The sequence below is a fragment of the Borostomias antarcticus genome, assembly GCF_949987555.1.
Source record: "Borostomias antarcticus genome assembly, chromosome: 11".
Lineage (NCBI taxonomy): Eukaryota > Metazoa > Chordata > Actinopteri > Stomiiformes > Stomiidae > Borostomias > Borostomias antarcticus.
In genome coordinates, this window is record NC_140244.1 from 9717087 (window position 1) to 9743944 (window position 26858).

The 26858-nt window shown below is 50.0% G+C and overlaps 1 protein-coding gene across 1 annotated transcript in view; it reads right to left on the reverse strand.

Annotated features, from left to right (window-relative positions):
- LOC311315378 (FYVE, RhoGEF and PH domain-containing protein 5-like) overlaps positions 1–26328 on the reverse strand; it is a gene marked incomplete at both ends in the record, with an annotated part of 47021 nt that extends 20693 nt beyond the window's left edge. The window contains 7 exons of the mRNA XM_084446050.1: positions 15218–15374; positions 16310–16461; positions 17703–17733; positions 18086–18144; positions 18274–18421; positions 22435–25216; positions 26319–26328. Of these exons, the coding sequence (XP_084302176.1) occupies positions 15218–15374; positions 16310–16461; positions 17703–17733; positions 18086–18144; positions 18274–18421; positions 22435–25216; positions 26319–26328 (3339 nt within the window). The remainder of the gene's footprint in view (positions 1–15217; positions 15375–16309; positions 16462–17702; positions 17734–18085; positions 18145–18273; positions 18422–22434; positions 25217–26318) is intronic.
- Between the last annotated feature and the right edge of the window lie 530 nt (positions 26329–26858).

Below are 26858 nucleotides of genomic sequence, written 5' to 3' on the forward strand. Positions count from 1 at the left end.
TTAGCAACCATAGAAAGCCACAATATGGAATGAAAACATGTCAATTTAGATTTTGCTTGCCAGCACAGTTGATGTGCAACAATGACTGGGAAGATGAAAATGAGAGTCAGCAGAAGTTGATGGACAGGGTTGAGGGTTGAGTATCTACAGTATAAAACATCAAAAGAAGTGGTTAGCGAAACAAGAAAGTATATGTAGCTATTAGGTATGAAAGCAATATACCATCACAAAACATGCCAATACAAAGAGGAAGTGGATTTCAGTAGGGGGATTCGTTTCTATGTGAAATACTATGTGAAATACCAGTGAATAAAACCATCAAATACCAGTGAATAAAACCATAAGAATGACCCCCTCACTCCTATCTAACAGGGTGAGACGCTGCCACATCCTGCCACTCACCACTTCCCTCCTTCTCTACGTACTGTAGTTGTCTAACCCGCTGAGTAACGCTCTGGCCTAGACCATGGACAGGTGCTCGTCTGTCATCGCTATGCATGTTGGTCTCCTGAAGAGGACAGTCCCCATGTGGACCGCTGTATCTCATCAGTTCTGTTGTTCACATTACCGCAGGTGAGTCCTACGTTCTCTTTAACAATGTTAGCAGTCAAATCAAACTACTGAGCTTAAAAAAATACTTTCATTTTTGACGGTGGTGCAGTACTGTCCACTTTCTAAAAATAGATGCCTGGTGATAAGCCTGATTTTGTCCTATCTTACATGACAAGACACTAGATACCTTGACTAGGCACAAATATAACGTTGCCCTTGGGAAGTTAACAAGCGCAATCAAGGAATCATCAATGTGTTGTGGTCCCAGCCCAGGCCCCGCCTCACCCAGGGCCGGGGCGAACGAGCGCTGGGTCACTCCCGGGAACAAGCCCGAGACCACGGCAGGTGCAGCCTGTTACCAATCAGGCTCACCTGCCGCAATCATCACGGTCGGCTACAAGAAGCCAGCAGCCCCGCCGCTCAGTGCTTGGTTATACTGAGATCTTGGTAATTCTTTTGCGAAGCTCCCAGCTGATAGAACGTCCTTTGTTGTTTTCCTTTTACCTGTTAACTCCTTGCTCCCTCTCTCCGTTTTCCCCTCCAAGACCCCGTCTTCGTCCCGCGCCTCCCTCTGCGACTCGGCTCTCCCGGCTCCCCTCCGCGCCTCCCTCCCGCTCCGCGATTCGCCCTGCCTACCGCCTCAGCGCCGGCGCCCGTGCCACCAACGCGGCTCCCAGACTACCCCTCTCCACCGGCTCCTTTCCTCGCTCGCCTCGTGCCCCTCGGACCTGACCTTTCCCCCTGACGCTCCTCCAAGGGGATCTCTCCGGCTCGCCAGTCCCCGCGGTAGCCTAACGCACGCACACTGACAACATGCCTCCACATAGCCATTTGCTCTCACGCATCCATTCACTTAATTTCACATCCCATTCACACGCACACGCACGCACACATACATTCCCCCCACCTTAAAGTGGCAGTCCGTCTGTGTTTTTGTGTTTACTTTTTCTCCCGGTTAGGTCCACGCAGTACCTTAGTTATCCCCCTTTTTGTACCTTTTGTTTATCACATTTATTAAAACCGCCTTCGGGCTTATTTGAGTTTACACTGGTGTCCGTCTGCCTCTCTGGGTCTGCTGCCCTGGTCCGGTTCTCTGTTCAGGGGTGCCCCCCCTTCCCTGGGGCATAACAGAATAACCAAGCCATTATGGACCAAAGCAGACCCGGTGGGCAGGCGGATGCAGCTAAGCCCGCAGTATCCCCACCCCCAAGTCCCTCAGTCCTGGAGACCGTAGTCCGTAGCCACCCCGTTCAGCTTAACAAGCTAACCTCAGAGCTCGACAACGCTTTTGCCCGAGTCACATCGGAGATGGGGGAACTGCGGACGGCCTCCCATGCCACGGCGGGCGTGCTCACCTCCCTGACTCATCAGGTCTCCAGCCTGGCGGAGATGGTGGCCAGACTCACTCATCTGCCACCCCCCGAGTCCGGTCCTCCCCCAGAGCCACGCTCTTCCCTGCCCGGCCTAAACGACCCGGCTCCCCAGAGCTGGTCCCAGCCCCCCGAGCAAACACCCTCTGAGCCCCGGTTTGAGCCCAACCTCCCCTGCCCCAGGCCATTCTCCGGGGAGTTTGATCAGTGTCGAGGCTTCCTGGGGCAGTGTGAACTACTTTTTTGCCACCAGCCCTCAAGATACCGGTCAGACGCCGCCATGGTGGCATTGGTAACGTCACTGCTCTCAGGGCGGGCCTTAGCTTGGGCCATGGCGATGACGAACCACACCAACGGGCTCTCTGCTGACTACCAGAGTTTTGTCACAGAATTCAAGCTGGCGTTCGACCACCCGGCAGAGGGGGCAGACGCGGCCGGGCGGCTACACACCATCCAACAGGGGTCGCGGTCAGTGGCGGACTACACGCTGGAGGTCCGCATGCTTGCCGCCGACAGCGGGTGGGATGACGTGGCGCTCCGGAGTGCTTACAGGCGGGGCCTCAGCGAGACCGTTAAAGACATGATCATCCGAGACCGTCCCGCTACCTTCGCTGAGCTGGCCACCCTTGCCCTTCAGGTAGACGAGAGGCTGCGGGAGCGGCATCTGGAGCGCGCCAACCAGCCGGGGCCACCCCACAAGCCGCTCGCAAACCGGGTGCCCCCCAGGGATCCTGCCCATCCCTTCCGGGACCCCTCGCCCCCTTCTACGGCCTCTGGGGCCCGTCACCTGTCCCCCCCTGGGGCCGAAGAGGAGGCCATGCAGCTGGGCCGGTCACGCCTGTCCCCAGAGGAAAGAGAACAGCGGATGCATGACCGGCTCTGCCTCTACTGCGGTAAGGCGGGACACGTCATCCGCGCCTGCCCCTCTCGGCCAAAAGCCCCGGCCCACTAGATGGGGGCATTCTAGTGAGCCTAACCACCCTGCCCCAATCCCGGAGGGAGCCTAACCATCTGTTCCCAGCCACTCTTTCATGGGGAAAGGAGTTGCTCTCTGCAGGGATTCTTCTGGACTCGGGCGCCGACGAGTGCCTAATCAACCGAACCCTGGCCCAGCAGGCAGGCATCCCCCTCGTCCCCCTTGATACCACCCTCTCGGCGCAGGCGCTAGATGGTCGCTTTCTGGGTAAGATCACCCATTGCACCGCACCACTCACGTTAACCCTGTCTGGCAATCACGTAGAGACGGCACGGTTTATGGTACTGAACGCACCCACAGCTCCGTTGGTCCTGGGCAGACCTTGGTTAGACAGACACGACCCGCACATTTCATGGTCCTCTGGACGGATTTTGGGCTGGAGCGTGGCCTGTCATGCCAACTGCTTACGCTCCGCCCACTCTCTGTCCAGTGAGATCAAACGCGAACCCTCACCCCCTGACCTCACTGGTGTACCACCCGCATACCACGATTTGGCACCTGTTTTCAGTAAGGACAGTGCACTCTCACTCCCTCCTCACCGCCCATATGATTGCGCCATAGACCTCCTTCCCGGGGCAACCCTTCCCATCGGCCGGTTGTACAACCTCTCAGTCCCGGAGAAGGAGGCTATGCGCAATTATATCACTGGGTCTTTGGCCTCAGGAGTCATAAGGCCGTCGTCCTCCCCGGTTGCCGGGGGCTTCTTTTTCGTCTCGAAGAAAGACGGCAGCCTGAGGCCTTGTATTGATTACCGCCAGCTTAATGACATCACCATTAAAAATAAGTATCCACTGCCACTCCTTAGTTCCATGTTTGAGCCACTGTCCCACGCCACGGTATTCACCAAACTTGATCTACGCAATGCATACCACTTGGTGCGTATCCGTGAGGGGGATGAATGGAAGACAGCATTCAATACCCACCTGGGGCATTTTGAGTACCGTGTGATGCCCTTTGGCTTAACCAACGCCCCAGCTGTCTTCCAGGCTCTGGTAAACGATGTACTCCGGGACATGCTTAACATCATGGTCGTCGTTTACCTGGACGACATCCTGGTCTTCTCCAGGACGGAGCAGGAGCATATCCAACACGTCCGCCTGGTCCTCAACCGACTGCTGGAGAACAGGCTCTTCGTCAAGGCGGAGAAGTGCGTTTTCCACTCCGCCTCCGTGGAGTTCCTGGGCCACATCGTGGAGAGCGGGCAGGTGCGAGCCGATCCCAAGAAGGTGAGCGCGGTGGTGGAGTGGGCACGCCCAGTCGACCGGACTCAACTCAGGCGTTTCCTCGGGTTTGCCAACTTCTACCGCAGGTTTATCCGAGGATTCAGCCGAGTTGCTGCGCCCCTCACCGCGCTCACCTCTACCCTCAGCCCCTTCTTCTGGACCCCGGAGGCGGAGAGGGCATTCTCAGCCCTTAAGGGCCTGTTCGCGACAGCTCCGGTACTCATCCTCCCCGACCCCTCTCGACATTTCATTGTAGAGGTGGACGCCTCGGATTTGGGTATCGGGGCCGTCCTGTCCCAGCGGTCGGAAGAGGACCAGTGTCTCCACCCAGTGGCGTTCTTCTCCCGACGCTTTTCGCCTGCGGAAAGGAACTATGACGTGGGGAACAGGGAGCTCCTTGCCGTTCATGCCGCCTTGGAAGAATGGAGGCACTGGCTGGAGGGGGCCAAGCTACCCTTTGTGGTCTGGACCGACCACAAAAACCTCCTGTATATCCGAACGGCTAAGAGGCTCAGCCCTAGGCAGGCGTGCTGGGCCCTTTTCTTCAGCCGGTTTGACTTTACCCTCACCTACCGCCCGGGCTCCAAGAACATCAAGGCCAAAGCCCTTTCCCGACTCTTCCCCGAGAGTGCCCCCAGCACCACAGAATGCCCTGATGCCATCCTCCCCCCGGCCCGGGTGGTGGGTGTGGTCACTTGGGGAGTCAAATCGGTGGTCCGGGCTGCCCAGCGCGCCCAGCCCGACCCAGGCGGTGGGCCCCGGCATCGCCTCTTCGTCCCGTCCGCCGTCCGGAGCAAGGTCCTGGAGTGGGGCCATGCCAATCGGTTGGCCTGTCACCCTGGGGCCCATCGGACGGCGGAGTTAATCCGGCGGCGGTTCTGGTGGCCCACCTTGGGAGCCGACACCCGGGAATACGTGGCCGCTTGTGACATCTGCTCCCGTAGCAAGGCCTCCCACCGCCCTCCAGCCGGCCTCCTCCGCCCCTTGCCTATCCCCGGTCGACCATGGTCACATATCGCCCTGGACTTTGTGACTGGCCTTCCGACATCCCAAGGCAACAACACCATCCTGACCGTGGTCGACCGGTTCTCCAAGGCGGTCCACTTCATCGCTCTCCCGGGACTCCCGTCCGCGGCTGAAACGGCAGACCTCGTCACCACCCATGTGGTCCGGTTGCATGGCATCCCCCAGGATGTTGTCTCGGACCGGGGACCCCAGTTCACCTCGAAGGTATGGCGGGCTTTCTGTCGGGGAATTGGGGCCACAGCTAGCCTCTCTTCAGGATACCACCCCCAGACCAACGGGCAGGCGGAACGGGCCAACCAGGCCTTGGAAACGACCCTCCGCTGCATAACGACAAGCAACCCCGCCACCTGGAGTCGTTACCTGCCCTGGGCTGAATATTCCCTCAACGCCATGGTGAGTTCGGCTACTGGTTTGTCCCCGTTTGAGTGTTCCCTGGGCTACCAGCCACCCCTCTTCCCCTCACAAGAACAGGAAGTTGCGGTGCCGTCCACCAGGGCTCACCTCCGTCGGTGTCGGCGCATCTGGAAGAACACCCGCACCGCCATGCTTCGAGCCAGAGACCGTGCCCAGCGTAGCGCCAATCGGCGGAGGGTGCCGGCCCCTGCCTACCACCTGGGGCAGAGAGTGTGGTTGCTGGCCAGGAAACTCCCCGTCCCTGGCGTCTCCCGGAAACTGGCTCCTCGGTATGTCGGGCCCTACACTGTGGAGAGGATCATCAACCCCTCGGCTCTCCAGCTGCGTCTCCCAGCCTCCCTAAAGATCCACCCAGTTTTCCACGTTTCCCAGGTCAAACCAGTAGCTGACTCAGCCCTGTCTCCGCCTGCCCCTGCGCCGCCACCGCCCCGGGTCCTCGAAGGTGGCGACCTGGTCTGGGAGGTCAACCGGATCCTCTCGGTCCGCCGCCGTGGACGGGGGTTCCAATACCTGGTGGACTGGGTGGGGTATGGGCCGGAGGACCGCAGCTGGGTCCCCCGCTCCTATCTGGCCGACCCTGGCCTGCTGCGGGAGTTCTACCGGGTCCATCTTGACGCCATCGGTCGGTCGCCCGGTGTCTCCCGTGGGGAGGGGGGTCCTGTTGTGGTCCCAGCCCAGGCCCCGCCTCACCCAGGGCCGGGGCGAACGAGCGCTGGGTCACTCCCGGGAACAAGCCCGAGACCACGGCAGGTGCAGCCTGTTACCAATCAGGCTCACCTGCCGCAATCATCATGGTCGGCTACAAGAAGCCAGCAGCCCCGCCGCTCAGTGCTTGGTTATACTGAGATCTTGGTAATTCTTTTGCGAAGCTCCCAGCTGATAGAACGTCCTTTGTTGTTTTCCTTTTACCTGTTAACTCCTCGTTTCCCTCTCTCCGTTTTCCCCTCCAAGACCCCGTCTTCGTCCCGTGCCTCCCTCTGCGACTTGGCTCTCCCGGCTCCCCTCCGCGCCTCCCTCCCGCTCCGCGATTCGCCCTGCCTACCGCCTCAGCGCCGGCGCCCGCACCACCAACGCAGCTCCCGGACTACCCCTCTCCACCGGCTCCTTTCCTCGCTCGCCTCGTGCCCCTCGGACCTGACCTCTCCCCCTGACGCTCCTCCAAGGGGATCTCTCCGGCTCGCCAGTCCCCGCGGTAGCCTAACGCACGCACACTGACAACATCCCTCCACATAGCCATTTGCTCTCACGCATCCATTCACTTAATTTCACATCCCATTCACGCACACGCACACATACATTCCCCCCACCTTAAAGTGGCAGTCCGTCTGTGTTTTTGTGTTTACTTTTTCTCCCGGTGTGGTCACCGCAGTACCTTAGTTATCCCCCTTTTTGTACCTTTTGTTTATCACATTTATTAAAACCGCCTTCGGGCTTATTTGAGTTTACACTGGTGTCCGTCTGCCTCTCTGGGTCTGCTGCCCTGGTCCGGTTCTCTGTTCAGGGGTGCCCCCCCTTCCCTGGGGCATAACACAATGAATGCTACAAACCGTTGTGTAAACCAAAAGTTTACCAAACAAATTCAGTGATTGAAACACAGCATTGTAATGTGTCTTGTTTCTGCAGGCTGGACACTGTCAGGTCCAAAGGAAGTAAGAAGGGTCACTGACAGCCCTGGTCAGACTGTCCTCCTGCCATGTCCTGTACTCTACGCCATGGACCACCTATAAACAAGACACTAAGAAGTGGACACCAGCAATCCCCTCTAGAAAGTTGAAGATAAGAAGGAAGTCTTCCCATGACATTTCTCTCCTCCTGTCTAATGTCTCTGAGGTGGATCAGGGACACTTCAGATGCCAAAGTGACACAGAGGAGAGAGTGATCCGTCTCATTGTCACAGATAAAGAAACCCTGTGCATCTCCCTCAGCCCAGGCCCAGGACAACCCCATGAACGGACACACAAACAGGCAAGGGTCTCTTTACTACATCAATGACATCATGTACTGTATGAGCAGTGTTTGAATCTTATGGTAGGGATTAGCAGTGCTGTTTTCATCAAATCAAAAAAGTAAATGCAGTATTCACAGAATAATCAAGAATAGGATGCCATTGTTGTGTTTCAATCAATCAATCAATCAATCAATCAATCAATCAATCAAAGCTTTATTTATATAGCGCATTTCATACCAAGAGGCAACACAATGCGCTTTCAACGGGGTGCTACTGTATCTGCTAGGTGCTGACACCCCAGCTAGCATAGAGAGATGGGCAGGTGAGTCTGTACCGGCCCTCAGACTGGCCCTCCCAGCCTCGCGGGGAAGTTCAAAGGGTCAAAGGTCAGACACTAACGGGTGGGCACCAGTAACCCAGATCAGTCACGGAGGCAGAATGAAGCTGTTTACTAAAACCACCCCTGGGAACCTCTCTCTCCTCCTCTCTCGCCCCACTGAGGAGGATCAGGGAGACTATAGGTGCCAAACCACCTCGGAATTCAGAGCCATCAGACCCACGGTCAAAGGTAAAGAGATGCAGCTCATCTTGTCTTGCAGTCTGAAACAGGGGCAACAGCACAAGGCACTTTGCTAAGCCAATGACACTGAATACGGCAGATTACAATGAGCAGAGTTAGACCTGTAGTATGAATTAGCAGGCTACTATTTTGAAATCATTATTGTGATCAAGATTGAATGATACAGTCATGGTGCATGTGGTCTAGAATTAGCAGCACTTTAGGGGAGATTGTGATTATTATATCAGTATTCAAAATTTATGTTTATCGTTTCTGTAGGCTGTATTCTATTGAGCCAAAAGAAACAGATAGAACTCCTTACTGCCTTCGCAGAAGAGTCCGGCCTCCAGCCCTGATGTACAGTAATGACCAACGACACATTTCTCTTTCTCAAATGGTAACGTTCCATCAGGCATTCGATCTGCCGACCTGCCCCCCTCTCCCTCAGACCCACCTGCCCCACTCTCCCTCAGACCAACCTGCCCCCCTCTCCCTCAGATCAACCTGCCCTCCTTTCCCTCAGACCGACCTGCCCCACTCTCCCTCAGACCAACCTGCCCCCCTCTCCCTCAGACCAACCTGTCCCACTCTCCCTCAGACCGACCTGCCCCTCTCCCTCAGACCAACCTGCCCCCCTCTCCCTCAGACCAACCTGCCCCCCTCTCCCTCAGACCAACTGCCCCACTCTCCCTCAGACCAGTGCGCCTACAATATACTGTAGCCCCTAGAGGAACAGATGTTTTCATAAGCTCTCATTACTTAGAATTTACTCAAGACTTTTTAGAGCCTGTTACTGTTACTACCAAACAGTAGCACATTTGTTTGGCCACTTTTGACCCGAGCACAGACTCCTTCAGTACTACTTGCCCTTTGCAGTGGTGGCTGTGCTGTGTTCCATATTGTGGTTATAGAAGTCTCCCTGAACTGGAATGGCACAGCAACAAGGCAACAAGACAAACTGCAAAGTCAGGTACTCTCAGTATGATGTCGTCTGTGAAAATGTGTGAATCTGGGACTGTGGAAATTGAGGGAAATGTTTAAACTGTATGCTTCAAAACGTTGGCCCTTTTTCTGCTATCAAGTTGATTTATTTCTTGATGTATGTTTCTATTACCCATATGCTTTGTTATTATCCATATGCCTGTTTATGCTCTATAAAACATTGGGGCAGATGTAGCCTACTAACGTTTGCGAGCGCAGAGTAAACAGCGCCTTGGGCAGTCTGCACAAAGCGCGCGTTGTGCGTCTTCAGTTTGCGGTGGACGTACAAAGCCTGCGCCTCAGTCGGCAATCAGCGTATGACCCCGTCCTCAAACCGTAAAGTGCACGGGGAAAATATAGCGACTTGCAGCATGCAGTCTTTTTTCTATAATTAGGCTATCTCTGTGTAATTGACTGCTTTAAATGATGAGGACTGATGTGGTAGACTTTAGGCTGGTCATTGCTGTTGATGGTGTAACACGATTATTGCATAGGCCTTGTGTGCATTCTACAGTAGGCTATCCCTGGCAAATATTCATTTTCTTAAGCCAATTGTTTAATTACAAAACCTTGTAGCCCTGAATGGTGCCAATTGTAATCAGTGAATAGCTGCATTGTGAATGCTCCAGTCAACGTAATAATCGTAACTTACTGCATTTGAATAATTTCAGGCCTTAATACATCGGGACATGTTAAATCTACCTGAGACCAATTTGATTAGTAGACTATGTGACCTCGTAAATATCAGTACTGCAGAAATATCGGATTATCAAAAATAGTGAATAATAATTGCTGCCCCATGCAGTTCATAAAACTGTATGTTCATAATTAACAGGGGATATGGTTATGTGTGGGCTGGTGGGTTATGCACAACTGGATTACACCTGCTTTTCAAAGGCAGATAAATTTCACCGCAAAAAAAGGTGTGCGCTTTAACCTGCAGTTTTCATAGATACGATGGGATATTAATCAGTGTCTCCTCCCCGCTTTGTGTGCGTTCAAACCCCCTTTATATCACTGAGGTCAAGCCAGCCGACAAGTCGGAAATCACAGTCAAGTGGTCCGCCCTTTATTTCCTTTTGCGCGTCCACTTGCGTTATTGCGGTAAAGAGGTTTCTGCTCAGAGGTGGTCTGCTACCACTGTGAAGTGGAATTGTTCTTAGATCAGGGGCAGTTTCCTTTCAACACCAATCTGAATATTGAGGAAAAACTGTGGATATTACATTTTGGAGGGCCTTTATTTTGAAATGCCACATCAGAATGTCCTTAAAGTATCTGAGTGTCACGCTGAGATGGTCTGTTACCACTCTGAAGTAGAATTGTTCTTAGATTATGGACGGTTTTGTAGTGGTTTATTGGTGCAGAACTTCACCAGTTTCATTGCTGTTTATATAAAGTCAGCAGTAAGGAGCAACAACAGCTGTTAAGTTGCTTAACCAGACATCGGAATGTCCAGTCCCCTAGCAGGACTAATCTTGAGCTGGCACCATATTCATGCACCATATTCATTGCCAGATCACTGCAGCATAATATGATTTATGTCACTAGGCCTAACTTTCCCAAGATGGGAGCAACCTAGAATGGCCAATCACAAGTTGTAACTGATAAGACTGACCAATGAGAAATACAGGCCTGCTGGCCGAACCTTTTTGTAACTGATGGAATGTGATGTCCCACGTCTTATAAAGTGGAGAAATTAATGTGAATTGTAACCTTTAGCTTTAGCTTTTTGCTTTAGCAGCTTTTGCTGTTGCTAGCTGTTGCTAGCTGCTGTCTTGTGTTAAGAAGCAATAAACCTGGATCAACGTTCTCTCGTCTGACATCCTCTTTATTAAAGGACCGGAAAATACAGTAAGAATCTCTCTGCTGAATAATTATTAATCAGTAATATGTGTAAGCTAAGTTTCTACTACATCGTTGGCAAGAATTGAATATATTAAGCTGTCATAAATAACTAAACTCTGGAAGAGGCGCAGAAAAAGTATTTTACCTATGCAAACAGTGCGCAAAATAACAATTGTGTAGGGCAGGTGCTTTGATGTGTCTCTTTAAGAGTTAAAGTATAAAAATGCTTAATCAGTAAAATAACCTGTGTCATGAAACTTAAGAAACTAACGGTCAATGAATATTGGACGAGAGAACTGCCAGGAGCATGCAACTGTGATGTGCATGGTTTTCAATAAATATGTCACTAAGGAAAAGATTGAAAAAAGACACCAGATAGAAGTATAAATGGACGATAGGCAGGACAAAGTACTGTATCGTAATTTCCCAGGATGTATGGATCGATTGAGTGATTTGAGTAAATGATTAGTTCACCCCATAGGAGGGAATGTGAGCATTAAACGACGAGTTGGCTGTAATGGATCGCTGGCCCAGTTTGGCGGGGTCCTTGAGGCTCGGAAGTTTAAAATAAAAATGAATGACGCCGTAGTTGTAAAGTGGGCTTTTCTTAAAAATCGGCAGGTTTCAAAAGAGCTGACCGGGCGGAATAGGAGGACACGATGCGGTGAACAAAGCATGTGCCATGAAGGAACCGAATTTCGGTCAATAAACAATTTTTACAACTATATAAAAAAAGATGTCAAGGAGTAATACATAATTGGAAGTTGTAAACACGTGACCATGTAAACAAAAGAAGGGCTATCGGACTTTTGGCCGGGGTTTAAGTAGACCGAACAGTGGGTGCAGGTTGAAGAACCTGGTGTCTCAGAAAATTTAAACAGAAAAAGCGAGTGAATAAATAAATAAGCTGTAACAATGCTTTAAGTGATAAGCGCTACAGCTATGCTAACGTGCTGAAACTTAATCATGTAATAAAAGCCAGCTGATCTGGGTAAAGTGCTATAATAACGCTTTGAAAATCGCTCTGACTGCACGAGAGATGAGGCTGAGTGAGAGGCTGGGGAGAGCAAGAGCAGAAATCTGCCCCTGTGTGTGTGCGTCCGTGCCTCGGATTGTGTAAGTGTGTAAGCCCCGACGAGAGCCAGTTGTCTGCCTGCCAAGGCACCAAGAAGCGATTAATAGAACAGCACCGGCTCAGGCGAGCCGCCCCCACCTCTGCTCTCTCTCTGAGCAAAGGCTACTGTAAGGTCGTAAAGAAACTACAGGAGAGTAGTATTGAAATTATGACAGAATTATGGTCACTTGTTAGCTAATTATGATATTAAACTACTGTAACTGCAATTTTAAATATCCTGAATATATATATATATATATATATATATATATATATATATATATATATATATATTATTTAAAATAACAGGGACTTGCTAATAATGACTGAGTACTGCCTGCAATAATGGGGCTTGTCTCCCCAGACACTCAGGACATCTATTGTCTTGAGAGCCGAAGGGAGAACAGTACACCTGAGGTTCTGCAGGACATTTTTGCAGATGGCTCGGTTATCATGAAGCAGAAGGAAAAAGTGAAGACAGAGTATAGCCACCCAGCACAGCGAGAAGACACTCAGCGGACACACAGGTATCTACAGTCCTGTTTTAAGAATTGGCACTGTAACCTGTATGGAGTAACGTAACATAACGTACCGGTGTTATCAGAATCTACAGAACAATAGACTACTTAAGGAAATATTGCTGTAATGTGTGCGCAACATAACAATAATATGACCTTCTTAGATATTGTTCCAGAGTAAGGAGAGACGAAGTTGTGAAGGAGAATCGACATCTGCGCGTGTACCGACGTCGTTTGATTGGGCTGACGCCGTCACCTGTGGTGAATGGGGTGCGGATTTAAGACAACACCTGACCCGGTGGTTAATTGTTTAATTGCCTGGGTGCCACCGCTCCACGTCCTCCATCTTGCAGGCCATAGAGAAGCTTGTTGGTAAAGTTCCCGGCCGGAACCTCAATAGTATGGCATAGTTGTTTAACATCTGTCAAGTATATATTACCTGCAGGATGGACAGAGCGGCCGTGGTGAGCCAGGCATGGGTCAAGCGGGTACTACATGATACCGTAAGAAATGTTATCTCCACTGGAGAGAAATATTTCTATTGACATACAATCAACGGTTGTTTTCATCAATCTGTCTTGATGAATCGCTAGTTGTGCTTACATAGAGCATAGGCCTGTTGTGGTTTTTCACATGCCTCTGTAATATGATCTTTAGAAACGTCTTTAGACACGAAATAGCTTCCTCACTTGCTCCAGCACGCATGCGCACAGCGTGCTGGAGCAACGATTGCGCGCTGTGCGCATACGTGCTGGAGCAAGTGAGGAAGCTATTTCGTTTCGAAAGACGTTTCTAAAGATCATGGCATGTGAAAACCACAACAGGCCTATGCTCTAGGTAAGCACAACTAAATTCATCACGACAGATTGATGAAAACAACCGTTTCGCGGCAGAAAATAGATTTTTAGAAACTGCATTCTAAGTGCCCCGACCACCGCCATTACATGGATATACTGGCTCACGCTGGATTTTACATTTCTTCTACATACCTCCGAACTACACCAAAGTGATCTCGGTGAGTCAAACGTCTTATAATATGTCGTAAATAAGGTCCAGGTTGTCAAAAACGAGCATTGTCCTTTAAGAAGCAATAAACCTGGATCAACGTTCTCTCGTCTGACATCCTCTTTATTAATGGACCGGAAAATACAGTAAGATAATCTCTCTGCTGAATAATTATTAATCAGTAATATGTGTAAGCTAAGTTTCTACATCAGTTTCTTTTCAATACCAATCTGAATATTGAGGGAAAACTGTGGATATGACATTTTGGAGGGCCTTTATTTTGAAATGCTGTAACAAACAGACGTGGCGCAGACTGGATTGGAAGATTGTAGCTACTTTCTGGAAGGATGGCTTCAATGCAGGTAAATACCGGTCTTCTTTCTTTTATGTGCATATAGATAAATTCGCAGTGTTTGTTGTCTTCCTGATATTGTGACACACAAAACCACCACAAGATTTCTCGCCAGTGTACTAGCCAGTACACTGAAATTCTAAAATAATAAATTCACAGGGTCTAATGCAGTCTCATGTCACAAAAATGATTTTTGGGGTCTTGCTTAGGCCAATTCATAAACTAATAGCAAGTAAAGGTGAATATTGACCTATAAAAGTTATCTCATTGAGCTTTAATGCCAGATGATAAATAATAATACAGTGCTATTTACTGTACACTGGTGGATTTTATAGATGGATCATCAGCAAATACTGTAGACTGATGAGTCACCAACACCTGGGGTGGGGGCAGAGACAAACAGAATGCCAAAACAGACCGGGACGTAATAAGGTAACAGTTTTATGACATTTTAGAAGACTTGTATTTTGAAATGCAACATGAGAACATCATTTCACTTTCTGAATCAAACCATAGTGGTTTTAGTTGACTCGATTGTAAGCTAAATTAAAGCGATGGCCGCAACCCGATGTTATGCCGAGAAAAACTCTTTATTACGGCAATAACGCGAGTGGACGCGCAAAAGGAAATAAAGGGCGGACCTTGACTGAGATTTCCGACTTGTCAGCTGGCTTGACCTCAGTTTTTTATCGACCCTCCCATGAATGCATGCATGAGTAGGAAAGCAGAACATGCCCTTCTGTGGGACTGTGCCAGGCAGAATGCTGTTTGACCCATGTGCGGTCTGTTAGTACATACATACATGCCATGTTGTCAGGCACACGTTGCGACGGAATAACACCAAAAATGGGCGCTAACATATTAGTACATATTCCCCATTGATTCTTTATGGTCTGCTTCCTCCAGAGAGCACTTTACGTACAGTATAATACAGTACGTTTTTCTACTTTATGATGGAAGTCTTTATGTGTGTATTGAGTTGTCTTTGAAATAAAACATGAAAACTGTAAGCTGGTTTTGTGCTATGTCTTAGAGTTAGGTTATTTTCTCTTATGGACGCCATACGTATGATGGAAGCACACTGAACACCTGATTAAACCTGAAAGAATGCGCTGCACGACTGTTGACGCAAGACAGTTGGCTGACATTCTCACATTCTAATGCTGCAGATAAACAGGGTAGTTCCTCTGAGAAACACAATTCATCTATGTAGTTTATTCCATTCTTCAGCAATTCCTCACTGAACTCTAATCATATTAAATTACTGACTGAACTCTAATCCTATTCAACCGATGCTTAGTAGCTCTGGGCGGAGAGAGGACCGTGATTCTGACCTCAAAGCGGTGGACGATGTCAGCGAACGCCGGGCAGCTGCGGCAGCTCTCGTCCAGCAGGCTCATGCTGCGGTCGTAGTGACCGATGTAGGTTGTGAAGATCACAAACTCGGACCTCCGGGACAGGATGACGTCCGCAATCCTCTGGCTCTCCTCCCTGAGTGAATGGGACAGGATGGAGGAGCGGTTTAGAGAACGCTCGTCACGCCGTTCGTAATCTAGATACAGTCGTGGTCTCAAGCTCCATCTAAAGGGATGTTATAGTGCAGTAATGAGAGGACTCTGTTGGGCCCTGTGAGGACTCTGTCGGGCCCTGTGAGGACTCTGTCGGGCCCTGTGAGGACTCTGTCGGGCCCTGTGAGGACTCTGTCGGGCCCTGTGAGGACTCTGTCGGGCCCTGTGAGGACTCTATCGGGCCCTGTGAGGACTCTGTTGGGCCCTGTGAGGACTCTGTTGGGCCCTGGATGTGAATCTCCACAGCGGAGGAGGATGAAAGCAGGCAGATAGGACAGTCCCTTATTCTTGATCTGCAACTATTTACATACAGGTAGACAATTCTGAATTCACTGGAGTTAACTAATCATTCTATAGGAATACTGCATAGTGAATACTTACTGTACAGCTTTCCTGGAAATCTGTGTATATAACAGTGCATACCTATATATATTGCATGTGTATGTATATACAGTGTGTATTTGTGTATACAGTACTGTATGTGATTGTGTGTACAGTATGTGTGTATGTATATAGTACAGTATGTGTATACAGTATATGTTTGTGTACACAGTATGTGTTTGTGTGTGCAGTACAGTATGTTTGTATGTGTTTGTGTGTGCAGTATGTGTATAGTATATACAGTATATGTATGTATAGTATATACTGTACAGTAGATGTTTGTGTGTACAGTAAGTGTGTATGTACACAGTACATCTGTGTGTGCAGTAAGTGTGTATGTACTGTATCCAGTGTGTGTCCATGTGTGCAGTAAGTGTATATGTACTGTATCCAGTGTGTGTCCGTGTGTGCAGTAAGTGTGTATGTACTGTATCCAGTGTGTGTCCATGTGTAGCATCCCGTGGGGGCGTGTCTCACCACTGTCGGAGGCGGTTCTCCAGCTCGGTGAGGATGCGGCGGTGGAGGGTGTAGACGTCCGGCAGCTCATTGAGGATCTCCTTCAGCCTCTCCTCCTCCAACACCGGCTCCCCCTCCTCTCCCACGGCAGCGCCCACCGCCTCTCTGAAGTCCTGACACACACACACACACACACACACACACACACACACGGGTCACGGCGTTTTGATCATGTGTGTTAATATTCAAGACACACTCCCACTAGACTAGAGCTCAACCATTCCCTTTACGGTGGGGGAGGGATGGTCCGTTTACACACAATAGGGCAGGAGAACACCCTCTGCACTGATGTAGGAAGCGTTTCACACACACACACACACACACACACACACACACACACGTACATACATACATCACAGTCTCAAAACAGAGATTACAGACACAAACACACATGATCTGTTGTTAAACCAAAACATTCTCGTTTTATGATGTTTATTTTTAGAGTGACTAGAGGCCTAAATGTTAGCATTAAGCTGCCGGTTAGGTCAAATAATGTACAGAGCACAGAACATTAGATTATCCCTTATACACAGTGAGGACTCTGGCCTCGAGACTGCATATACTGTAAAGTAGATCAGTACTCTGTCAGTTCATACAAGAAGGGCGATCCCACCTATTCAGAACATCCTGGGTACCGTGCATCATGTCTCATCTATCTGTTCAGTTCACCTCAATGGCACAAAAAGGTATTTGTGCTCTTTCATAGTACATTAGCAATAATACAGAATGAATCTTTAAGGAACTGTTGAATCAATCCCTGGAGTAAAGGATTTCTCTGTAGCGGGGGTGAGAGACAGGGTACTCTGATATAATGCAAAGAGAAGGGAACTCAATGCACTTTGACCCCAGAGCTGAGAGGGGACCATAAACAGACACACAACAGGTCTACAGTGACACAGCACAGGAGCACAGAGCCCACCCCAAACCAGAGCCCCCTGCTTGTAGTTAAATCTAACCTACTTATAACAGACAACCCTGTCCCTCTGTCGGCACTGGAGGTGAATGATATCATTCTTCTTCCATTACATCATTCATTACATCAAAATGACTGTCGCTCTGGATCTGAGGTCATGACCTCTAGGTTTCCTACAGCAGTTGCTGCTGCCGAGCCTCCCACATCCTGCCACGCCCTCCTCTTTCATCCCCGTCTACCTTCCGTGCTCCGCGTGAGACGAAAACACAGTCACAGTGGAGCTATTTGATCCATGCGCCTTCAGCTTACAAAATTAACCCTAACTGAAAAGTGGTGGCCTCTCCCAGTCCATAAGCAGTTCCTTCTGAGGTAGCAATTCTTGATATTAGAAAGCAGTTCCACAGGTCAAGGAGTTCACTGGGTCACAGCATTGATACCTACCTCCTGGAGAAGCTTCAGAGCTTTCACGTGTCTGGAAGAGACAAATGGGCCAATTAAACCTCAGTGTGAACATAAAAAGTGATTTCATAGGAATTTATAGAGGTGAAAATTGCTCTTTCATAGACATGCATTTTGAGACTAAGTGATAATGATCCGACAATTTAAAGGGGTAGTGTGCTATTTTGGACGTTTAGCCCTATTTCTGATATGTCTAGCATCAATCTGAAACATAGAGACCATCATTTCATTAATCGTTCAAATATTGAGCTAGGTCGAGATTTTCATTGGACTCAAATTTCTTTACAATGGAAGTGGCCGAGGCATGTTAATACGTGGTGAATAGGGCTAAATGTCCAAAATAGCACACTGCCCCTTTAACTCACAATCTCTCAGTGTCCACCAGCTCTTTGGCAATGTAGAAAGCTCTGGACCGACCATCAGTCTGTAAAGAGACACTTAATTAGAATGGCTGAGACATCTATTCAGAATGGCAAACGCCTCTATCTCCACTGAAATCTGAATTTGCTGTTTTATGCCAAAGAGCACAACTCAAAAGTCTTAAAAGACTCACCTGTCGATCATAGCTGCTCTCGGCCCCTACCTCCTCTTCTTCAGAGGTGCGGCCGTGCTCTTCCTCCCCCGCTGCCCCCCCCCCTGCCTCCCCCTCCAGCGGTGGACCCACCGCCATGGAGCACACGCTGTAGGCTTCTGTATAGGCACTGAGAGCACACGGCATGGAATCAGGAAGAAGTATATCTTAGTTCAGCACGCACACGCACGCACGCACACACACACACACACACACACACACACACACACACACACACACACATGCACACACAAACAGCAACACACACATTGTATTATACTCTGACAGTCACATCAAAGTGCATTTAGGCTCAACCACTGAAGCCTGAATGTGACCAGAGAGAGGAGAGGAGTAAGAAGGAGGGAGAGACAGAGGACAAGAGAGAGGGAGGGAGAGGGAGAGAGAGAGAGAGAGGGAGAGAGAGAGAGGACAAGAGAGAGAGAGAGCGAGAGAGGGAGAGAGAGAGAGAGAGAGGACAAGAGAGAGAGAGGACAAGAGAGAGGGAGAGGGAGAGGGAGAGGGAGAGGGAGAGGGAGAGGGAGAGGGAGAGGGAGAGGGAGAGGGAGAGGGAGAGGGAGAGGGAGAGAGAGAGAGAGAGAGGGAGAGAGCAAGAGAGAGGCAGAGAGAGGGAGAGAGAGGGAGAGAGAGAGAGAGAGGAGGAGAGAGAAAGAGGGAGAGAGAGAGAGAGAGAGAGGGAGAGAGAGAGAGGGAGTTTGCAGTAAAACCATCACAAACATTAATATAACAAATTACATTTACAGTGGGCTTTTATCAAACAATAATTCATCTGACGGGCAGTTGCCCAAATCTATAAAAGACAAAGCTGGATGGTTGTCCAGATTAAAATATACCAAACATAAAACATGCAGAGACTCATCTCAAAGTGCAACAGTCAAATAAATATCTTCATCTAATCTTCTCCTTAGCTGATGGCAGTTTACAAACCAATAGAAAATGCTGACCCTAGCACTTTTACCACATATAATGGCCAAGGATATTTTTGATCGACGACAAAGATATATCAATCAACCACAGAATGATTTCTTACAGCTCACTGCAGTTTGCCAACCCCCCGGTCTTGATGAATGGCTTATAAAATGCAAAGGCTCTCAGAAAATCAAATTAAAAACCATTTGTTAAGGAGAAGAGCAATGAGGCTACAAGAGTAATATTTCAGTATCATATACGCACTCAAACACTGAGTTTTAATCCCGTTTTTTTCCATCCCTGTCTATGCAGTTCAACATGGAATCTTATCCTCATGTAACATTAATAAAAACAGCATAGAGAGAGACAGTACATGAAACAACTCAAACAATATTGGATCGCATTAATATTTCAGTTTATCTATTGTGAGCAGCGCTGTATACATAAAACTTTATGGCTAAACTTCAGTATTTGAGGCATATGAATTGCATCCAACTGTCTAGGCTGGCTTTATGTTTCTCTGTGTTAACAGAGTGCTATAATAATCAAACATATGGAGAGAGAGAGTGTAAATGAATAGGAATAGATAAGAGATGAGCACAAGCTGAAGGGGGACAGAGAAAGTGATCCTGGAGCGCCTGCAGCTGTCCAAGGAGCCATGGTGGAATGTGTCCCTTCCACAGGGGTCCTGTATGGTTGTGCTAATGGTTGCCGCTCAGTAGGGAGTGAACGCTCATACATGCTAATGACGGCACAGTTCACAGTGAGCAGTGAGGCTGGCGAGCAGCTCCATCTTTGCATCCCATTGCTCTGACAGTGTAACTTCTGTTTTCCTGCAAGCTCCAATGGATTTAGCACCACTGAAATGTATATTACAAATTAGCATGGCATGAACACGTGTGAGATTCTGTGCTTCTCGTTAATTGGAACTTGCATTGCCCAGAACTGAAGTCTGGCAGATGAATTAAGCGTTACAGTGGATAAATATACTGTATGTACTGTAAGCTACTGTATTAGGTTATGGGTGTCAGGTATGGAGTATCGGCTAGATCTATATTCTGCAGACAGGAGAGTTTGTGATCTGTTTTCATATTAGGCTTCCAAATCAGTCCCTATCCTGTGGCAACTTCTTAACTCTCAGCACATTAAAACTTCAGCTGTCAGGCTAGACTAGGGCATCCCAGCCCCAGCTGTCTCTCTGCTGGAATATTTTACCACAGCCGGAGGCTGAATCTTCAGAGCCAAATTACAGGAGCAGATGAAACATCTCTCTGCCATCTTCCCCCGGGCTCTTGGTGAGCCTATTAGTTCATGGTGACACTGAGTTGGAGCAGTGATCTGAATCATACTGCTTCTTGGTGTCTAATCACTGCAAACATTTTATACAGCTAAAACTGTAAAGGGACAGCCTGTGAAGACTGTAAAATACTGTAGTAAAACAACCCATGTTTCTCTGGATCCAGTAGTCTACCGGCCTAGGCTCTCACACAGCCTGTATTCTTGACGGTTCCTGCCCTCAACAATACCCCATAGTTCCATCGCCTAAAAGGGCGAAGCAGAACCAGACCGGACAGACAGTAGCACCCAGCTCTACTGGAGGTCCTTCTGACCTCTGTACTTCCACCTGCTCAGGCCAGCGGAGGTAAGTACCCCCCCCCCCCCCTCTGGTAAACAGGGAAGTGGATGCTGAAAGGCAGGACGCTTCCTCCCCAGTGATGACCTCGAAATGACTTCACAGTCACTCCCCAAGCCTTCCTTTAGCCAACACCTACAGTGTAGCCAGAATGATACCTACTGTGCTCTGGCCAAATCCCTCCACATAGAGCCAGCCAATATCACCAGATTAAACTCTCAATTCAGGTCTCCAGTGTTAAATGTTTGATGAGATTTTATACGTCTTAATTTAATTCTAGCATCTAATTGAATCGTTGAAAATACAGTATTACGCTCATTTTTGAGAGCTGAATATCACTGTGTGAAATGAATATGCACTGGTTTTATTTACAGCCATTTGACCAAACCCACAAATTCAAAAGAACTACAGTATATTATTTATACCGTGCACACACACACACACACACGCACACACACACACACACACGCACACACGAACACGCACACGCACACGCACACACACACACACACACACACACACACACACACACACACACACACACACCTCCAGAGTGATAAACCTGCGAGGAAACTGCATTGATATGAGGGCAACCGCTGATTACAGAACACACAAGAACACTGAGGTGCTATCGGACCATCTTGTTTGGGATTGGCTGGGAGGTAAGAGGGATGACTCCGAAATGCTCTGCCTATTAATCACCCGGGAGCTCTGCGTGACCGGGGTGCACCAGCGTGGAGCCATGCAGGGGGAAGGGTCAACCAGCCCAGCGCCGGAGATACCAGCAAATACCATCAACAACAGTGGAGGTAGAGAGAGGAGAAGCAACTAAAATGGGAGCACTGCAGTCTGTAGATTCGATGCTTCCAGCATATACTGTACCCCTTTGAGTCTCAGACTGGAAAGTCAGTTTATTATACAAGATTAATAAATTACTGAGCATGTAAAATAACACAGCGACCTACCCTCTGAAAAAACACACATCTCAGCTGTGTGACCCTCATGGTTCCTGAGATCTCAGCATCTCTGTACAATATGATGATCCACAGGGAAGCTATCATTCTTAATTAAGACTATGGGGTAGCCTATGCCTGTGTGTGCGTGCGTGTGTGTTTGTGTGTGTGTCTGTTTGAGGTGTCATGGCAGCAAGGGACCCACCATTATAAGCAGTTATAAATCCACTACCCCCAGGGTGCAGTGAACGTACACAGTGTACACACAGTAATAAAAAAGCCTAGTATTCTGTATAAGAGGTGGCAGCAGGGATCACTAATATACTTTAAAGCACATCTATATGTGTCAGGCTGGCCCTCTCATATACACAGACCTCACCACAAATAAAATATGATAGATACAGTATGCACACGCACACACGCGCGCACACACACACACACACACACACACACACACACACACACACACACACAGACCCAGACCCAGACCCAGACACACACACACACACACACACACACACACACACACACACACACACACATACACAATAATCCACACACACACACATACACAATAATCCATGCACACAGACCAAGTGCACTAGTTTGGAGTTTTCCCCTAAGGTCTACCTTTCCGTTTCCTGCTCAGCAGACTGTGCTTTGCACTCGAAGCCGTGGAAGCTACTCATGTCCACATAACCGTCCGTCTCGCTGGCAGAGGACAACACCCTGCTTGGGTGGTCGAAGAACTCGGCAAACGTCCCCGTTCTCACCGGCCTCCTGGACGGGATCTGGATGTTCTCGTAATCCGAGCTAATGACGGGGATGTTCTCGTAGTCGGAGGTGTCTACATTGGGGAAGGATATCGAGCGAGGTTTGGTCAGGGGGAGGGGCGTGAAGGGGGCCCGCGAGCGCTCCTCAAACGACTCCACCCGGGCCACGTTGCGACTGGCGAAGGCCACGGAGCCTCCTTTTCTCCTCCCGTCTTTGTAGAACAGGAAGGTGGACGGGGAGTCCGGGGAGCACAGGGGCTTGCTGATAGGCCGGGAGCTGCCCGCGCTCCTCCTGTCTGAGTCCAGGGCCCGGCCGGACTCCGAGGAGGACCTGAAGGAGGAGGAGGAGGGGTTGACGTCCGCCAGGAGCTTGCTCTCCGTCTTCCGCCTGAACTTGAGCATCAGGAAACGCTTGAAGGAGGACTTCTTCTTCTTGTTCCTGTCGGGGGAGTCTCCCTCGATGAGAAGGGAGGGTGAGCTCTTGGTGATGGGTTTCTTGGTGATGTAGGCCAGCTGGAAGGGCGGGGGGATGTCCACCACAGACGTCGGGGTGGACAGACCGCTGGCCGGCAGGGGCGAGTGCTGGGAGAAGCTCCCGGACGAGCCTATGACACAGGGCAGGGAGAGGCTGTCCTCCTGGCCCCTCTCCGTGTGGCTCCTCCCCCCCGGGAAAGTCCTGCCCCCCTCCCTGTACACGCACAGAGGTGCGTCCCGTCCCTCCATGGAGAAGGAGCGGGGGTACAGGACAAACCGCTGAGGTCTGGCGGAGCTCTTGGCGCGGGCGGCGCTCAGCATGGGACTGCTGCTCAGCAGGGGTCCGGTGCGCTCGCCTCCCAGCATGCAGTACTTCTGAAGCCGGAACTCTGAGCCCGCCTCCTCGGGAACGGTCTCCGGCACTTTCCCCGACAGCGAGCGGGACCTCATCACCATGGACTTCCTGTCGAAGGGGAGGAAGTTCTCCCCCTCCGAATCCAGCCCGGCCTCCTCGTAGACGTGCTCGTCGCTGAGGTCCTGCTCCGTGTCCGTGGTCTCGTCCAGGTACGGAACAATGTGCCCCTCGAGGTCGTCCTCGTCCCTGAACATGCCGGAGCTGTCGGGGGAGAGCAGTTGGCCGTCCGAGAAGGAGGAGGCGGCGGAGGAGGAGTCGAGGTCCACCGGCGCCGTGACAGACACCAGCCTGAACCGGGGTCGCCCGTTACCGGGACTCCGCAGGGCCTCTGCGATCTCGGCCCCATGCTCCTCGCTCTCGATGGACGCGCTTTTCCGACGTTGGCCCCTCGTGCTCTCCCCGCTGTCGCCTTCGCCTTCATCATCGTCCCCTATCTCCACGTAATCCTCGGACGACACGCACTCGATCTGACCCATGTCCTCCGAGTCCCCGCCCAGCGAGCCGTCGTCGCCTATGGCCGCGTACTCGCTAGGCGACGCCACGGCCGCACTGACCGAGGGAGAGTCCTGCGGCGGGACCGCGCGCGCCGACGGTCCATGAGGTTTTCGGTCCGCTGGGCTCTGTTCTCCATCGGCGATGTCTCTGGATGAGACTTCGTAGGGTCGAAGGGGGGGGTCGACCTCAGAAGCCCGAGCTCCGTGGCCGCCGCCTCGGCGCTCATCCTCGGGGAGGCAGTGTGGACGTCTCACGGACTCTCCGTTAATCACGGAGCACAGCTGATTCCCTTCAGCTTTGTCTTCCTGGCTCCCCAAATCATCGGACAGGTTGGGTGGAATCTCCATATTCTCTTCGGCACCAGAGTCCAGATCCTTCTCATCATCTTCAACGTCCAGCTGTAAAACGTTGGCAGGACGGTCAGGTTTAGGCGAGGGTCCCTCGGGGAGAGATTCAGTTACTGCATCTGCGGTGCCGTCGGCAGCTTCTGCTTCTTCCTCTTTTCTTTGAATCTTCTCCTCCTCCTCCATCCCTCCCTCCTCCCTCCCGGGCACAGTTTCACAGGGGTGGCAGGCTGCCTCCTCCTCCTCGACGCTGGTGACCGAGAGCTCCCCCACCGAGAGGCCGTCTGTGTCGGCCAGGGCCTCGCCTGCGTCGCAGCCCTCGGCGTCCATGTCGTCTGTTATGTCCGAGTCGATCATCTCCACAGCGTCCACCGAGTCAATGGTGGATCCGGTATCGCTGATCCCATGTGTGTACATTGGGTCCGCCTCCTCTGTCAGAGCGCTGACTGTTACTCTCCAGTCCTCCTCCTCCTCCTCTCGCGTCATCTCCTCCACCCTTTCCCTCTCCTCCACTTCCTCCTCTTGTTCCTCAGATCCATTCTCTAATAGGTTGGTTCCTGAGGTGGGGGGGTATGAGTCAAACTGAGGTCCCTCTGGCCCCTCCTGCTCATCTAAGCCCTCCCCCCATGACCGCCGCGCCTCCCCTCCACTCACAGAGTCCTCCGGCTCGTTGTCCTGCTCTGGCTCCTCTTCTGAGGACCCCAGACTCCCATTACTGCACCCGTCCTGGGTGTGGTTACAGCACGGGGAGTCCCTCTCCTCCAGGCTCTGTGGTACGAGAGGTTTGGGGGCAATGGGAGGTTTGGGCCCTCTGGCTGAGAAACAGGGCCTGGACATGAAGGAGGAAGACAGCTCAAGCTTGGACTGGCTCATAAGCTTCGGCTTGGGAGCTAGTGGAGGCTTCTTGTAGTCTGGAGAAGGAAAAACAGAGACACAGTAGTATAGGAGACAGCAAAAAGAAAATGGACTTCAGATATAAAGGCTGCATGAAGAACTATGAGATCAACAAGCAATGCCACAGTAGCCTACTTCTACACAGGCTCATATCTCAGATTTGACAGAGAGAGGCAAAATCACAGTTGTTTCAAGTTTATCTCTCTGCTGTAATCGGCAAGGCTTAAAACGGACAATGCACCTGGGAAGGATATTATCAGCCCACACTCTGCTTAGAGGAACAAAAACTACAGCCTTAAAGGATTTCCCTGACTCACATCCTGTGATTCACGGGAGAGAAGCCCCTCTCGCAGACTGTTGTTGCTCCTTTGAAGGTAAAACGGCAGAAAATTTAGGATATGATGTGACAAACTAGGCATGAATACTAATAGTAAAAACACTACTAAACCTGTACCTGTACAAAACCTCACCACACGCCAAAGAAAAACAACTGCCAAGGCTGCACTTAGGATAGTCTACAAGTGATTCTCTGTTGGCCTAATGCCCTAGTGTTACTGTATAGCCTATTCTTCAAAAAGGATCAAAGTGTATGGTTGCATGACTGCCTCGGAATATCAGTGGAATTGATTGAATAGGCTATGTCATAGAATAAACTTCATCATCAATAATAGTCAATTTTCTCTATGTATACCACACTAATGTCTTTTCAGTAGTAGTCATATTGTTTGTTATTCCAATAATTTGCCACAAGTTGTCCATTCTTTTTATGGCTGGTAAATTTTATTTTATTTTAATTTGACAAAAAAACTCAAATGTGTGACAACATAGCACAGCCAGCAGCACTATGACCACACAGCCCACTACAGTACGACTCTTCATGGTTGATCAGCACTAATCTCTCAAAACGTGCGTGGAGAACTTGCAGCCTTCATGCCATGGGATATAGGATAATCTCCAGTGCTAATTCAACATGCACACATTTCAGAAATCTTTTTGGATTCTTGACATTTTATGTCGCAATATTTTCTGGCAGCATTGCACAAATTATGGGATCATTACACAGACTATAGTGTGACAGTCACAGTGTAGAGATATTTCAAATACTATTTCAATTCTCACCTGTGTTCATTTTAGGGCACCATGCGCGCGGACATCCAACATCTACCAGTAAACACGTCCTCCAGAGAGAAGAACCTCCATACAGGCAGACAAGCCAAAATACCCCGACAGACCTAAAAGCAAGATATTGAAGAAATAGATTTGGAGTTTAGCAACTTGTGTTTTCAAATATCGTTTTCGTGTCAAGTTACTTTTCAGCGCTGGTGGTCCTCGGCTGGCGCGCGCATTGTAAGTATTGAGGGCGCGACTGATGCACGAGGGTCTGGAGTTGGGAGCAGCAGAGCGCTAGAGGCAGTAGGCTACTCCTCCTCCGAGTTTCCTCCCGAGTCCTGAACTGAGGACATGATTATTCTTGCTCGGTTATTCACTATTTAAGATTTTAACAATTTACGGGACTGGATTTCTGTTACCCAAACACAATTAGGCTGGAAAAAGTTAAACTGAAACTCTTCATTAGGTCTCCCACCACAGTCATTGGTGCAGGGAGCCACGTAGCCTAGGCTAGATCGTGGATGTAACTGAGATAAGTGTGAGGCCAAA